Source organism: Oratosquilla oratoria, chromosome 19 (assembly GCF_046742065.1).
Source record: "Oratosquilla oratoria isolate Oo_2021 chromosome 19, ASM4674206v1, whole genome shotgun sequence".
Lineage (NCBI taxonomy): Eukaryota > Metazoa > Arthropoda > Malacostraca > Stomatopoda > Squillidae > Oratosquilla > Oratosquilla oratoria.
The window spans coordinates 55,228,311-55,245,838 of record NC_134795.1 but is presented as its reverse complement, the minus strand read 5'-3'; the positions used below and the strand labels follow the sequence as shown (position 1 = coordinate 55,245,838).

Here is a 17,528-nt window from a genome sequence, read left to right as displayed (position 1 = left end):
GATATGGTTCAATGTCACAAACTCCCCCCTACCAGAAGGCTAGGACAGTGCCCCTCACAGAGGGCTCATTACAAGAAAAACTACATACCCAAATTTTGACTATAGCAGGACAGCAATAAAAATTAGCTACCCGACCTGTATGCAATGATATAAAATAAAACCACTTTTGACTTTATTCTTTATCCCTCTGGTTGTTGGATCCTAACTGTGGGCCTGGGCTAAAGTGCAACATCATGCAAGTCCCTAACCAACCTACAGAGAAAATGTACTTACCTTCTCGTTGGTCTCTTTGTTGGTTTTCTCAACAAGAGCTGTTGTTTCCTGCTTGTTCTTTTCTATTTCACTCTGAGATGAAGCAAGAGCCTGGTCAACCTGCTCCTTAGCTGTGCTACGGACATCTTCTACCTCCTTCGTACATTCAGAACGAACTTTTTCCATCTCTGCTGCTGTGTCGGACTTTATTTTTGCCACCTCTGCTGCTGTGTCTGACTTTATTTTCGCCACCTCTGCTGCTGTGTCGGACTTTATTTTTGCCACCTCTGCTGCAGAGTCAGACTTTGTTTTCTCAGTTTCTGCTACAGCATCGGACTTTGTTTTCTCCATCTCTTCTTTTGTCTCTTGAACTAATTTCTCCATCTCTGTCACCTTGGTTTCCATAGCATTTATACCTACAACATATATAATTAATTTTCCACAATATATTTAAAGTTGTCATTTGTGGACGATACTGTACTTGTACATGAGTTTGAAGACAGAATGAAGCATTTATTGATAGTGTATGGGAAGGTATGAGAAGAAAGCTGAAAGTAAATGTGGGCAAAAGTAAGGTGACGAGATGTGCATGGGGTAATGGTGAGAGTGGATGGGAAAGGAGTTTAAAGGGTAAGAGGCTAGAAGAAATGGAGGTTTAAGTATTTGGGAATACATGTAACACGAAATGGAGAAAAGGGGATAGCGATGAATTATGGAGTAAGGGAAACAAGTAAGAAAAACAAATTCAGTGACATCACAAATTAATGTGTTATGTCGCCCTGGCTGTTCAACTTATACATGGATGGGGTGGTGCGAGAGGTGAATGCTAGGGTAGTGAGTCAGGGATTGGAGATGGTTAAAGAAAATGGAGAAAAGTGGGAGGTGAGCCAGCTGTTGTTTGCAGACGACACTGCGCTTGTGGCAGGGTCAGAGGAGGGATTGAGGAAGCTGGTGGCAGAGTTTGGGAGAGTATGTGATAGAAGAAAGCTAAAGATAAATGTGGGTAAAAGTAAGGTGATGAGATGTACAAGGGGTGAAAGTGGCAGTAGACTGGAAGTGAACATTAAGGGAGAGCGACTGGAGGAAGTGGATAGTTTTAGATACTTGGGTGCAAGTGTAGCAGGAAAAGGTGGAGTGAAGGTGGAGGTAGAATGTAGATTGAGAGAAGCGAGTAAATGCCTTGGTGGTTTAAAGAGTGTAATGAGAAATAGACATTTGGGAATGGATGCGAAGAGGAGACTGTATGAAGGAGTGATTGTGCCAACAGCATTGTATGGGGCAGAAACGTGGAACATAAGAGAAGAAGAGAGAAGGAGTTTGAATGTGTTTGAGATGAGGTGTCTGAGAAGTATGGTGGGGGTTACTAGGCTAGATAGAGTGAGAAATGAGGAGGTGAGGAGGAGAACAGGGGTGAAAAAGGATTTGGGAGATAGGGTTGATGAAAGAATATTAGGATGGTTTGGACACATGGAAAGAATGAGTGAAGAAAGACTAGTAAAAGAGGTATGGAAGGCAGATGTGGAGGGAGTGAACATGAGGGGACGTCCTAGGATGAGGTGGATGGATGGGGTGAAGGGGGCTTTGGGGAAGAGGGGAATGTCTGTTGAGGAAGGAAGGGAGAGGACGGAAGACAGAGGTGAGTGGAGAATGGTTGTATATGGATGATGTTGTGACTGCATGAGGAGGAATGGGCGGGGGGGGGTGGGGGGTGGGGTAGTATGTGTGAGTAAATTTTGACGCAGCCCGAAGGGATTTCTCCCCGTCCTCTCCTTATATGCAAAGGGGGACGGAGAGGGGGGGTCGCCGATTAAATGAAGCGGCCTTGCTGTGGATGTACTGTGTCTTGCGACACTGCTTCTGACCCAGGGCGGTGGGCAGGGTGCAGGGATGACCCGTCATCCAGGAGGTGCTCAGATGAGAGGAAGGGTGGGAGGGGTGTGGAGTGTATTTAGGGATGAAATGGGTGGGAGTGTTTTTATGCCTTTCCCTTTTTGGCTACCTCCCTTGGAAGGGGGAAAAAGCCTTGGTATATGTATGTATGTAATAAACACTTAATACAGAATGCAAAAATTCTAATATTCTATCAATCACAATATTCCAAAACTCAAAAGCACCAACATCCTGATGAATATAATTCTTGACCAAAACAGTTTGAATACGACTCATCTCAGTACACAATCATCAACAAGAAACCAGTCTTACCCACCTGCTAGCTTATTTTCACACTCTTCCTTTGTCGTCTTTATCTTTTTAGTGGCTTCCGTAGCCTCTGCTTCAGCTTTCTTTAACTGTGCTTCCTGAACTGACAGTTTCTCTTTCAAATCTCCAATCTGACTTTCAAAGGATTTTGTGGCCTGTAATGAAGAAAAAAACAAATGTTTATTTGCTACATCTACACTGCATAAAGAGCCAGTTTCTCTTTCAAATCTCCAATCTGACTTCCCAAGGATTTTGTCGTCTGCAATGAAGAAAAAATTACTTTATTTGCTACATCTCCATTGCATAAAGAACCAGTTTCTCTGTCAAATCTCCAATCTGACTTTCCAAGGATTTTGTCATCTGCAATGAGGAAAAAGACGACTGTTTATCTGCTACACTTCCATTGCATAAAGAACCAATGAGTGGATTATGCACCAGGAAGTCCCCTATGATGGACATTAGGGAGAATGATCCTCAAAATATTAGACTTCAGGGAGAAGGGTTGTGTATGGATGATGCTGTGATGCATGGAAGGAATGGGTGGGGGGATAGGGGGGTGAGGTAGTGTGTGAGAAAAATAATTTTATGTGGCCAAGACAAGAGGAAGGGAGTGGAATATATAGGAAATGGAATGGGTGGGAGTGGTTCCTATGCCTTTTTCTTTTTGGCTACCCCTCGTGTAGGGGGAAAAAGCCTTTGGTATATGTATGTACGTAGCCCAAAGGGATTTCTCCCCATCCTCTTCTTTTCTGTACGAGGGGATGGAGAGGGGGGTTGCGGATTTAATGAAGCGGCCTTGCCTTGGATGTGTTGTGTCTTGCAACACTGCTTCTGACCCAGAGCAGACTCGGGCGAGATGCAGGGATGACCCGTCATCATCCAGGAGGAGTCAAAATAAGAGGGAGGGAGGGAGGGGGTGGATAGGAGTGGAGTATGTGGGGATGGAATGGGTGGGAGTGGATTTTATGCTTTTGTTTTTTGGCCACCTCTCTTGTAAAGGGGAAAAAATCCTTGGTATGTGTATGTCTGTATTACTCAAAACTTTAGAAACTGTAATTGGCTGAATGTAATGTGGTAATGTGCTAAATCAAAACATCTTAAATTGTTACCTTAACTTTCTCCGCCTGAAGTTCTTCCATTGCTAATTTACGGCTTTCCGCTTCGCTTTCCATGGCGGCGATTCGATTCTTCTGTTTTTCACAATCTGACTCCACCTCACTCAACTTCAATTTCAGCGAGGTAACCTTCGAAAAAGAAGAACTTGTTAAAAAGTATCGTCATTTAATTTATGAACACTTTAGACTCCTGTATAAATTTATACAGGAGGTGCTCAGATGAGAGGAAGGGTGGGAGGGGTGTGGAGTGTATTTAGGGATGAAATGGGTGGGAGTGGTTTCTATGCCTTTTTCTTTTTGGCTACCTCCCTTGGAAGGGGGAAAAAGCCTTGGTATATGTATGTATGTATGTATGTAAAGAAAAACTATGCACATACATGTAGATACCAAAAGACCCTTTCCCCCTTATAATGAAGGGTGGCTGAGTCACAGCATACATCCGTACTACACTCATCCCACACCTATTCAAAAACCATTGCCCCCCCTTCCCATCTTAGCATCTCATGGATGAAGGGTCATCCATGTCCCACACCATACTATTTGGATCAAAGGCAATGCAATGAGACACAGCATTTCCAAAGTTGGTCCTGATAGTTAGAGCTGGTTTACCCCCACAGTGGTTTATCATATGGTGACTGTACTGCAGGAGGGGATGGAAAGGGGTGAGGGTATCACTGATTAAGTGAGTGAATGTACTATGTCTTGCTTTATTGCTTCTGACCCTGGGATGACCATCCATCCACAAGGAGCTAAGATGAGAGGGAGGAAAGGGTGGTGGATGGGAGTGGGTGTGATCCTTCCAACTTGGTTACTTCCCTCATCTTTACTTTACCTTTTTTTTTAAGGAAAGTCCCCTTTGGGGCTACAGGGAAAAGGATGCCTAGACCTATCCCAGTCCCGTTTTTTGTTGCCTCGTACGACTCAAGTGGGAAGACTTGCTGGCAGTATTCTTTTCCCCCACCGCAGGGTTAGGTGAAAAAAGGAAATGAACATTCAGAGAAATGGTACAGGACTGGCCCAAGAGGTGCCAAGATAAGAGGGAGGGAAGGGGGTGGATGGGAGTGGAGTATGTTGGGGGATGAAATGGGTAGGAATGGATTTTATGCCTTTGTTTTTTGGCTACCACCCTTGCAAGAGGGAAAAAAGCCTTTGGTATATGTATGTACTTCCCTTATCTGCTCAGTAGCATGCAGCTGATATTTTAGGATCTATATGGGGTGCCCCTATGGGCCAGAGCCACACATCATTTTGTCTGCGAAGGAAGAAATCTCTATTCATAGAGAAATTGTGCTACTTTATTATGCTGCAACTGTCCCTCCGTTATGCTGCCCCCCACTCTTAATATTGTCCTGTACCACTTCTCAGAATACAGTAAGTCCTCGTTATACGGTACATATGCGTTCCTGAAAACCTTACCGCAAATTGAAATTACCGTATACCGAACCCATTATAACATGTAATAATAGGATATGGCAGACGTACCTTCTCCCTGCTCTTTCCTCTTCAAAACACGAGCAGATACCGTATCTGTGAATTTTTCTTACCATAAATAGAATCAAGGGTAGTGATTACCAAATACTGTAACTGTGAATTTACTGGATAAAGAATTACCATATAAGGAGGACTCACTGTATATATTTACTTTTTTGCCAAACCTTGTGGTAGGGGAGAAAGAATACTGCCACCAAGTACCTTAAGTCATAAAAGGCAATGGAAGTGAAGAAGAAAAGAGGAAGCGAGAATAAAAAGACGAGAAATGTGGTAGAGGAATCTTAGCTTTTGCAACTACAGACGCTCCTCAACTTACATTTTAGTTAGGTTCCGAACGGCTGCACGTAACGAGAAAATAAACGTAAGTAGTTACTGTACTATACATCCATAAATTCTATTACCGTATCTTATAAAACACCCCTAAATCATTAATTAAAAACATAACATTGTCAAATAATATTAATTTCAAATAAATTAAATTCAAGCAACATAAATTGAGATGGTGGAGGAGAAGGAGGAGGAGGAGGAGGCAAGGCACGTTCAGTCTGTCGTTTGTGCCATGTAAACAATGGACGCAGCATCATGCATAAGTATCATTTGAACTACGGAGAGCGCGCTAAACTAAAAAAATCACAAAAAAAAAAAAAATTCTACAATTTTTTTTTTTTTACAGTCAGTTCAAACATAAAATCGAAAAAACGTAAAACGAATGAACGTAAGTAGAGGAGCGTCTGTACTTCAGAATAGTCGAGTCCCACCCACCTGTGCTTGAACACTCTCCTTATCCTGATTAACCTTATTCAGAACTTTGACTTTTTCCTCCATATTTGATTCAGCCTTCTGCAACTGACTCTCTAATCGATTGACCTGAGCCTGCATGGTACAGTTGTCTTTCTCTTTTTCTGTCAGTTGAGCCTTTGCCTTGTCCAATGCAGCTTGGAGAGCATTCTGGTTGTTACGGGCTAGTGTTTCCTGTTGCTGATTTTTGTTGGATATCTCTTGCATTTTACGTTCTGAAAAAAAAAAAAAAAAATTCATTTATCTATAGATGGATAGTTGATCAGCTCCTAGCCTATCCCCATTCTCTGCTTTACTTCCACAGAAGTGGTATAGTAGGAGAGTAACATAAAAAAGGATAGTAGTTTAAGTGATCAACACTCTTTTTGTGTGGAAATGGTCTAAAATATCAACACTATAAAACATGTAATCAACACTCCATATAAAGTACCTTCTTGGTACATACCTAAATTTGCAAAATCTGCCTGGACTCTTGTCAGGTCCTTGTTGAGTTCCCTCTCTTGCTCTCGATGTTTGTCTTCCAGGTTTTTGCGTGCAGCTTCGCTATTGTGCCTCTGACAGTCCAGCTCTTTTTGCACAGTGCGCAAGCGCTGCTCCGTTTTTTGTAGCTTGAATAAGTAATAAAATGAGTCTATATTCAAACAAATAAACAGAACTATGTCAACTTAGAAATATATATATATATATATATATATATATATAATATAAATAAAATTAATTGAATAAAAAATAAAAAATGAAATAATAATAATACACATTTTAATCATAATGCCCTATAAAAAAATTCTGGTCAGTAACAGATGATTTCATTCCAATCAAAGGCAAAATGCAGTTTCACATAATTTTGTGCCGAATCTGCCCCTTTACCCCAACTCTGCATCAGTTTGCATTATCACAAAAAATCTGCAAACGAGAGCACTACAAGGAACGGGATCAACTTTCTAGCACAATCAATATACAACTTGGTATTTTTAGCCATAGCAACTACTCTCTGAACCCATTCATACATCAGTTGGAGATCTTATGGCTACAATTTCATAACTCATTCTGTTCCATAAGTTTAGAAAGTTAAATACAAACCTTCTCTGCAGATTCTTCAGCCTTGGATTTTATTGAAGAAAGTTCCTCTTTTAACTGAGTTATGGTCCTGTCCCGTTCTTCAAGTGCCGTTTTTGCTTTCTCTAAGGATTTCTGCAATTTTGTACCGTCTTCTGAAGGCGAAGATGAGTTACTGTTTCTTTCTGAAAAATAAGTTTGATACATATTCAAATCTATCTACCAACAGTCTTCTTCCCCCTTATAAGGGAGGTAGCCAGCCAAGGCACACACCCACTCTCATCCATCACCTCCTTGTAGATGGGGTCCATATCCCTCATCCAATACCCTCAGAAGTAGAACAGTAAGAGACAACAAATCCACAACAGGTCCAGCTGCTTCACTTTAATGGCAAGCATCCTTCCTCATCTCAAGCAAAAATAAAGAAGACATGGAAAAATCCCTTTGGGCAACATCAAATTACAGTGAGACCTCTCATTAACAGACATTAATTAACTGTGCGGTGTTTTGGAGTGGTTTTTGGGTGGCATAGTGATTGCACGCACTAAACAGCACCAAAATCACCGAAAATACTGCAAACACAGCTAATTAATATCCATTAATGAGAGGTCTCACTGTATATTACTTTCACAACCATTCTCCACTCACACCTATCTCTTTGCCTTCTCCCCTCCTTGCTAACAGACATTTTCTTTTTACTCAAAGCCCCCTTCACCCAATCCACCTCTGCCTTCCACACTCTTTTTGCTAGTCTTTCTTCATTCTTTCTTTCTATGTGCCCAAGCCATCCCAGTATTCTTTCATCTACCCTATCTACCAGCTCCCTTTGACTCAGCTAGCCCCGTTTATAATAGGAAACAGACTTTTGGCAGATGTATGTATAAATTCAAACCTTATGGCTATAACACTATGGAAACACAAAGAATAAAGAACACTACAAGTAATCTTCCTCACTGCTGAAGAGACACAAACTTATGGATGAACAAACCTGTTGACTGTTGTTTATAATCTTCCACCATTTTCTCAAGTTGCTTAATGCGTTCTTCATACTGTGTAGAACTCGGAAGTTGTGATGAGGAAGAGTTAAATGGCAGTGCTCTACAAGCTTCATTGCCTGCAAACCACAACAAAAATAAGAAAAATCATAATACACTTGATATGATCTACAACTGCAATTTAACCTTTATACTGCACAAGATATTTCCCTTGTCTGAATAAAATTGCCAAGCAGGTGAGGGTATCACTGGTTTGTGACAGAGGTCAAGGTGATAGGAGTTTGAACCCTGCCACTGGTGAGTTGAACCAAGGGCATGGTTCATTAAATTCCACAATAGTCATCTGAAAGGGGCACCATCCTAACCTCCTGATAGGGGGAGCTTCACAATGTTAAACCAAATCAAACCACAAATTGTGAATAAAAATTATAAAGTTAAACAATGGGGCTTCTATACTAAAAACCACATCCACAAAGTTAAACAAGCAGAAAGAAATGTCTTGCTTTTTGCTTTACAGAATGCTCTGAGTTATGTATTTCATACACATTAGTTGCTTTCCAATACATCATTTAACTATGATATGATGATGATGATGATATGGTTTAATGTCACAAACTCCCCCCTATCGGAAGGTTAGGACAGTGCCCCTCACAGAGGACTTTGTAGCGTAGAATTAAATGAACCATGCCCTTGATCCAACTTCGCCGGAGGCAGGATTCGAACCGCCATCCCCTCGCCCTTCACTGCAAGTAATGATGCCCTAACCCGCTTAGCCAGCAAGCTTCTATCATTTAACTAACCCATCATAAAACCCAGGGAGTAATTTTTTTTTTTAAGTTTACCCTTAATTCCTTTTATTACATTGGGTTATCATTTTAGTATTCTAGTTCCCATTATGCTATTTTATTTTATCAAGGAAAAGACTAATTCTTCTTTAGGCAAAATGCACAATCATCAGATATTACCTCTCTTTTGCTGACCTGTCATAGTGGGGGCTTTAAATGGGTTGTCATCGCTGGCTTCCAATGCCTTTTTGACAGGAGTTTTCATTGGTGAAGGAGGCGGGTGATTTGAGCTTTTCCTATTCCTGCTGTCACCAAAGCCACTCCAGAAATCCCCTCCACTATTATGGTTACTGTTTCCAGCTAGGGTGTTTGACTGAGCTGAACTCCTTTTATCAAAACCCTAAAAAAATGAAGAAAACAAAGTACATACATATACCAAAGGTATGTGAATTAATTTTTTTTGCACATAACCACTTTTGCTATCCAAGAAGTTGAATATATCTATAAAAAAGGGCAAAATATCGTCCTGGACTACGGATTACAGGAACTGTTCGGATCACAACCATAGATTCAATGCATCAACTTGAACACATAGGCTAGTTCATGACAAATGTAACCATTACAAGATACTTTTTCTAAATTGAAACTGGATTAAATCAATCAATTACCTCAAAAGAATGTTATTGAGTCCTTACTATTAAATATTATTTTTTTTTACTAGAGGTGGGGACATTCTATCTTTCTGACATAAATCACAACTAAGGACATCTGAAAACACTTACTGTTGAACACTGTTGAGAAATTTTTGCACTGAGCTCAACATTTTCTTTCTCAAGTTCACTGATCTTTGAACGCAGTGACTCCAGTTCTCCTTAAAAAGAAAAAGAAAATACATAAACATAACATATACCAAGGCTTTTTCCCCCATACAAGGGGGGTAGCCAAAAAGAAAAAGGCATAAAATCATTCCCACCCATTCCATCCCTGAATACACTCCACACCCCTCCACCCTCCCTCCCATCTTAGCACCTCCTGAAAGACGGGTCATCCCTGCACCTTGTCCACTGCCCTGGGTCAGAAGCAGTGTCGCAAGACACAGCACATCCACAGCAAGGCCGCTTCATTAAATCGGCGACCCCCCCCTCTCCGTCCCCCCATTGCATAAAATGAGAGGACGGGGAGAAATCCCTTCAGGCTGCGTCAAATTTTGCTCACACATACTACCTCACCCCCCATCCACCCGTCCATTCCACCTCATGCAATCACAACATCATCCATATACAACCATTCTCCATTCAACCATTGCATTGCAACCATTCAACCATTCTCCATTCAAGAAAATGAACTTAGTTAATTCATTCCCATCCATTAAATTCCTTAACATAAGTGTATACACATGTAAGTATACAAGTGTACCAATGACCTTGTCCCCAGAGTAAAAGTACACAAACACACCAAAAAATCCAAGACCCCCGATAATGATGATTGATACATATATACATATACCAAAGGCTTTTTCCCCCTTATAAGGGAGATGATGATATAAAAAAAACACACACACACACACTTATAAATGAGACAAACTAAAACAAAAGTAATTCTCCCTTCCCTCCCACTTTACCACATATCTGATCCACTAACTCTTAACAAAGAGACCTGCTTCCTACAAAGTTCATTTTTCTGTTTTAAACCTTAAGTTAGTGGCAGAGTTTTGGAAGGTGTGTGAAAGAAATTCAAGATAAATATGGGTAAAAGCAGTGATGAGATGTACAAGGAGAGAGGATGGCAGCAAATTGGAAGTGGGTAATGTAACAATTGTAGCAAATCACATGAGGAACATCACCTACCTTGTGAATCCCCTGAGGGTCCCACATTGGGGACAGATAATCGTAACCCCACGTTGGAAGTGACGTGGTCATGTTGGCCACGCTGAAGCTGATCCTGAAGCTGCTCACATGCATATGCCAACTTTTCTACTTCTTTTTCAAATGATTGTTTCTGCTTGATTTCATCATCAGTCTGAAAGTAAAGATAGTTGTTTAAACAAGATACCATAGAATGGGGTAATCGGGCCATCACTGGGGTAAATGGGCCATATAAAAGTTATTCATGTATTAATTGTTACAACTGGTTAATAAAATTCTGGTAAAACAGAGGTAGGTATTTATTCAGGGCAAAAGTGAAATATTTTAAAACAAATTTCAATTAAAGTGAATAACTTTTATATGGCCCATTTATCCCCAGTGATGGCCTGATTACCTGATCCTACAATATATATATAACATACACCAAAGACTCTTCCTCTTTATAAAAGATTTGTGAATCAAAGCACACAACCAATTCATACACATTATAACCCATTTAACACCCATCCCATCTCGGCACCTTATGGATGAAGAGCCATCCCCCATACCCTGCCACATTACATGGGTCAAAAAGCAATGCAATGAGGCACAAGTGACTTTGGGAAACAAGTGCAAAACTTGCTCAAACCAAAACCATCCAAGCATTCTTTGATCAATCCTATCTGCCAGCCGTCTTCCCACCCCTGCTTTCCCTCTTACCTCCATTTTCTCATCGTCTATCCTCATAATCCCCATCAAACTTCTTAAACAGGATGGATGATAGAGGCGGAAATCTAATTCTGATAGACAAATGTCATGTTACTGGGCAGTTTTGCACTGTTTAAATTTCATCAGAATGTGAGAATAATTTGACATAATTTTCCGAGTTAACTGTAGATTCGTCTCAACCCACAGCACACCAAGTGACCAAAGGTAGTTTTTAAAAGGCAACTTAACCCCAGAACACATGGCTTTGTCAAACAGTGGTGAGAATGAATTTTACATAAAGTAAGGAAAAGCTTAGATGAATACAGGCATCTTCAATGCCACCTTTTGTTACATCAACAATACACAAGTCCTACCTTCCGTTTTTGCTTGTCTAATGCTTGTTGCAAAGTATCCAACTGATTCTGCTTTTGTGTCTTTTCTCGCTTCAGCTTTTCAACCTGCAAAGCAAAAAGCAAAACAATTCTTCATAAATCATTCATGATAAAATTTGTATGTTAAAAAGCAAACTTATGGTGTAACTACTTTCAAGAGTTCATAACATTAAAATTATGAGTTACAATGATAATATTTGTAAGATGTCCTTGTTTATTTCCTTAATTCTTTGATACCATACATAGTGTGGTAAGGATAACAAACAAAACGTGTTTCCTATGAATTAGAAAAGACTGAAAAGACTACAACTTTTTCTGTGAGACCTGCATTGATACTAACAGTATTACTGAGGAAAGTGGTGAGGTGCAACCTTTGTATAATTTAAACAAGAGTGAAGGAGACAAGGCTGTTCCTGCCTCATAGGGCCTACCCAGCAACTTTGTTATGCAGCCTCCAGGTAGTGGCTGACTGCTGGCCAGGGTGGACCTATAACTCACCTGATTTTCCAGTTCATCTACTTTCCTGAGAGCATTCGAGCCGAGACCCTGCTTCCATTCGGATGCTGACCCAAACCAACTCATGGTGGTTTTCGGTCAGTCTTCCACCTGACGCTCCCTGAAACTATACAATCGGTAATTTACTTCAAATCAGTCCAGCTTTGTTTAATTACCTTACAAACTATGTCAGTCTTACAGTTAATGCCAACAAATGCATCTTCCCTAAATCAACTAACTTCCTACAAGACCAACACATTCTCTTTAACTGAAGAGAGATAGAAATAGAGCAAAAGAAAGAGATAGAAAAAGAAGAAAAAGAGAAGGAGAGAGAAAGAGTGAGACCCAGATATGCTAAAAACTTTATAGAAAACTATTTTGTTCTAACCCCGAGACATTTTGGACCTGAAGACGTTTTCATGACCAGACACTGAGCAGCAATCCTCTTCCATACATTGGAAGGCATCACACTCACAAAGAACTTACTTTAAGCATAGAGGACTTAGGGACATGCACCATTCCCAAGCAGTTCTAGTAATTGACCCTACATAATAGATGGTTTGTTACTTTTTAACAATGTTTTGTCACAAAAACTATAAATTATCATATTTTAATTATTTTCTGCAGCAATAACTGGGGGAGGGGGAAATACACCAACATTGCATAAACTTCAGATTATTAACCTCTCAAATACAATGATGCCTACGTAGGCATCAAGAGGCACGCGTGAGTGCATGAGGATGACCATGCTGGCTTCCTGATTATATTTATTTTGAAGTTGTAACTGACTGACCCTCTTGTTCAGTGAACAGGCTTCATCACTTTTTCGGGGGTTACAAACATTCTAGGTGAAAGAATAAGTATAACAGCCGTAACTTTATATTTTATAATGCGCATAATGTGATGCATCATCGAGCATCAGGCTGCTAATGTGTGTGCAAATATTTGACTCGTATTGAAGAAGTTAATGTGGATAAAGATGATGATAGATAAGAACATAAGAATGAAGGAGACTGCAAGAGACCATAAGGCCTACACTAGGCTCCCTGCTCCTTTGATAAAGAGCAATATTACTTTAATGAATAATTTTTGTATTCCCTTACACTGAATTAATATAATAAAGTGTCATGATTTTTTTTTATTAAAAATTAATGAGCAATAAAATATAATAATGGTTGTAATCACAATTGTGACTTGGAAAACATTTGTACATCCTACTCACTGCACACCTAAGTTTAACGGATCTCAATGGAAATAAGCCCCTCATCGGGCTTTTTCGAGTTATCTGTAGGTCTTGTAGATAAGTTCCAGTGTCAACACCATGGTCTATCTAGGGAAACACCACTCCCATATTTCTGTCCAAGCCTCACATGTTGGAGCTGGTCTGCAATCGAGTTCGTTGCCACTCCTCGTGAGGTCAGACCATGTGGGACTGGAGGCTCGTCTGGGATGTTGGGCAGGAATTTGTCTAGCCTCCTCTCAAAAGCCTCCGAGTTGACTCCCTTTGGTCATGTATCTCTTAGGAGACAGTCGAAAAGTCTGGGGCCAGCCTAAGGCTTTCTGCCTGGATCGTCTTCAGGTAATGGGAGCAGCTGCTTATGGATCTTCTTTCATAAGAACATAAGAATGAAGGAGACTGCAAGAGACCATAAGGCCTACACTAGGCAGCTCCATAATAGGTCTTACCAAACCTAGAGTGGTGTCAAAGTTTCCCTTTACTTTACTTTTGATGAATTCCTTCAATTAAGGACACAGCTGAGGTGGACCTCCACTGCTGCTGGGCAGATCTGCTCCATTTCTTTCGATGAATGAAGACTGGGAGAACCCAGTGTAGGGGATAAGCCGGACTGTTTTCAGCCATTCGTCCAACTGATTCTTGATACCATCTCCTTTCTGTTGTGAACAGAGCTTACAGATCTTCAGCCTATCCCAGTAATTCAGAAAGTCTTTGACTAGCCTGTTCATGAGGGTCCAAAGATCTTTAATGCCCTCCCGAGGGATATAAGAGATATCATGGGCTGTACAGTGGACAGACTTAAGGCTGGACTGGATAAATTCCTATCATCGGCACCAGACGAACCACCTGTACCAGGCTACACTGCTGGATGCCGGTTGACAAACACCATACCAGACCAGGTGACCTCAAGGAAATTGGACACCAGGAATGGTAACAGTGGCGGATCCCCGTGGCTGTGAAGAGGTCTTCTAGACCTAATCAAGGTTGAGTTCTTGTATCTCGCTGATTTTGTGTGGAGACCATTGCTGGCATATATACTCCAGCTTTGACACTACTAGGGTCTTCCACAGAGGTAACAAGTGCTCGGGCTTCCTGGTCTTAAAAGGTCCAGAGTATCCATCTGCTTACAAGCAGCACTAGTGGTGTGGGTGAAGCCACAGTCATCACTCATCCACACTCCCAACTCTCGGTCTTTCCTTTGTTTTCATTTCCTCTGCACGCACTGTGTACTGGTACTCTAGATTTTTGTCTGGAGCATATGTTATCAGTTCAAATTTCTTGTTGCTGAACACCATGTTGTTTTCACTTATGTTGTGGCTAGCCTCCTTTGACAAAGGAGAGATCTCGGTACTGCTTAAACAAGCCACCATAAGCCCAATATACAAAGGAGGAGATCGGACCTTGCCAAAAAACTATCGACCTGTCACCCTGACGTCACATATTGTCAAAGTAATTGAGAAATGTGTAAGGGACAAGCTGTTCACATACCTTGAAGTGAATAAACTCATCAAAAGAGAATCAACATGGTTTCAGGAAAGGTCGGTTATGCCCCTCAAACCTACTGGTACACTATGACTGGCTACTACAGAACCTGTTGGAGGGGAGAAATGTTGATGTAGTATTCCTAGATTTTGCCAAAGCCTTCGACAAGGTGGACCACGGTGTCCTCCTCCATAAGGCAAGGGATCTAGGAATCTCATGGAAGCTAGGAGTGACTTCACAACTTTCTGACAGACCGTACACAAACAGTCGCAGTTGATGGTGTAAGTCCATCGAATCCAAGGTAATAAGCGGAGTACCACAAGGATCTGTGCTCGGCTCCCTCCTATTCCTTGTCCATATGAATGACATAAATAGGAGGGTGGACTCAACCCTCCTGTCTTTTGCCGATGATACCCACATCAGTCATGCTGTGCGGGAAAGTGGGGACGTGCAACATCTACAAGACAATCTTAACCACTTCAATACGGGACTTAAATCTCGCGGGCAGCAGCCAATGCCAGCCGTACGACGTAACGAAATAATATTCGCATCATAAAATATAGTCGCCGCTTATATCGATCGTTCTCTCTTTCACCCGCGAATTTTGAAAACCACAGAGAATGGGATTAAGGGCGCATTTGGGAGAATGTAAAAACACAGGGGCGACTACAATAAATATAATCAAGACGCCGATATGGCAGCGTCGCGAATCCACTTGCTCCTCATGACGCCTACGTGTGCGGCACCGTATGGAAGGGGTTAACTCAGTTTATGCATGGGCCAACAACAGCAACATGCAATTCAACGAAGAGAAGTTCGAGGTCTTGAGATATGGCACAAACCAAGGCATTAAAGACAACAGTGAACTGCACACGGAAAGAGGTATGAAAATCACACCCAAAGCCCATGTGAAAAGCCTGGGCATTCACTTAAGTGATGATGCCACTTTCCAGCACCACATCATGCAGTCAGTGAAAAGAGCAAGAGGGATGGCCAGCTGGGTCCTAAGGACTTTCTCCTCAAGAGAGGTTCAAGTGATGCTTACCCTCTGGAAATCGCTTATTCAACCGATCCTGGACTATTGTAGCCAACTCTGGTCGCCACACAAACGCGGAGACATCCAGATGCTTGAAGCTGCCCAAAGGAACTACACCAGGCACATCAAAGGGATGCAAGATCTCAACTATTGGGATCGCCTGGGAGCACTAGGTCTACTCTCAACAAAGGAGGAAAGATACAGGGCCATTTACACATGGAAAATCATTGAAGGACTTGTTCCAGACCCCACACCTTCAACAATCAAGCCATACCACAGTGTAAGGCATGGGCGTAAGTGTGAGAGACAAACTCTCTCATCAAGAGCCCCAGAAAGGATTAAGACCCTACTGGCAACCAGCCTAGGCCATGAAGGTCCAAAAATCTTCAACGCCCTCCCAAAAGAGGTGAGAGAGAAAACTAAATGCTCGGTGGACAGCTTCAAACATGCACTGGGCAGGTTCCTGCGAAAGGTGCCAGACGAGCCTCCAGTGCCAGGCTACACCGCCATCAGTAGGTTCTCTCCAAACTCACTACCAGATCAACTGACCCTCTCACAACAGGACTGGCAGCAGCAGTAGTCCACTACGGCTGTGAGGATCGACCTCGGAACTTCACTAAGTAAACTAAGTAAGTAAATTTGATCACTTACATACTCGTACTGCCTTCAGATCTTTCTGGTGTATTACGATCTTCCCTGTGACTCAGTCTACATCATTTACATCTGTTGATATCATCATTTGTATTGGTATTAGCTTGAATTGCTTGTAAAGTGACTTTATACAAAAAAAAAAAAAAAAAATGCACAACCATTGACGGTAACTTTTTCCTTTTCAGAGTACTAATACATAAATAAAATGGCCCGGTCATAACCGGAATAATAATTAGTATATCTAAGTGCACAAGGAATTAGTAATACGTGTTTTAATTATCACAATAAAAGGATAGCCACTCCTCAAGAAGGAAAGGTTTAAAAAAAATATTTTCTTTTGGCAATGCCAATGATCATGATTCATGATGATCTAAACAGCATCAATCATTATGATTGATGCTGTTCAGTCCAACTGCCACTAACCTCTATTAGGACAATAGGAAACTGAACGAAAACCTACCAACACATTCAAGGTAACAATCGATTGAATCATGTCCCACACGGGCACTTAAAATGATGTTGACCAATAATATATAAATATTTTAGCTTATGGTGGATTTGGCTTTGCGTAGGTACGACGACCTTTGCAAATACCAGCACATTAATATCATCATTTCCCGCCCCTATTACTTCTCAGGGCTATCTATTCTAGTCTCATATTAGCACAAACACAACACCAACATCGCTGTGGTAAAATATATATTATTTGAACAGCAAAATAACAAAATACACCTACAAGAAAATACCACACTGTGGCTTGTATTCCTCCTGTCAACTAACAATTTCCGCGGTGCGAATTCAAAACACATCATGCTCGCATGTGATTGGGCGCTCAATTCAGTTGCCAGTTTTTATTTGTATGTGTAAATACTGTCTGTTACCTACTTCATTTTAATAATGCATGTGCAAATTGTATTTATAATATTGTCTACTAATCCAAATAATTTCATTGTGACACCTACATGAAAGAAATAACACATGTAGATACTAAA

The 17,528-nt window shown here is 41.1% G+C and overlaps 1 protein-coding gene across 2 annotated transcripts in view; it reads right to left on the bottom strand.

The window, feature by feature from the left end:
- LOC143035902 (uncharacterized) overlaps positions 1-17,323 on the bottom strand; it is a 55,357-nt gene extending 38,034 nt beyond the window's left edge. The window contains exons 1-13 of one of the 2 annotated variants that reach the window (XM_076203102.1): positions 17,273-17,323; positions 12,134-12,257; positions 11,618-11,701; positions 10,539-10,710; positions 9,474-9,562; positions 8,872-9,091; positions 7,900-8,025; positions 6,936-7,096; positions 6,301-6,463; positions 5,820-6,070; positions 3,561-3,695; positions 2,459-2,606; positions 274-668 (exon numbers count right to left, since the gene is read on the bottom strand). In XM_076203102.1, the coding sequence (XP_076059217.1) occupies positions 274-668; positions 2,459-2,606; positions 3,561-3,695; positions 5,820-6,070; positions 6,301-6,463; positions 6,936-7,096; positions 7,900-8,025; positions 8,872-9,091; positions 9,474-9,562; positions 10,539-10,710; positions 11,618-11,701; positions 12,134-12,217 (2,028 nt within the window). In that variant the 5' untranslated portion in view covers positions 12,218-12,257; positions 17,273-17,323. The remainder of the gene's footprint in view (positions 1-273; positions 669-2,458; positions 2,607-3,560; positions 3,696-5,819; positions 6,071-6,300; positions 6,464-6,935; positions 7,097-7,899; positions 8,026-8,871; positions 9,092-9,473; positions 9,563-10,538; positions 10,711-11,617; positions 11,702-12,133; positions 12,258-17,272) is intronic. The other variant, XM_076203103.1, reaches the window with a different exon arrangement.
- Positions 17,324-17,528: the final 205 nt, after the last annotated feature.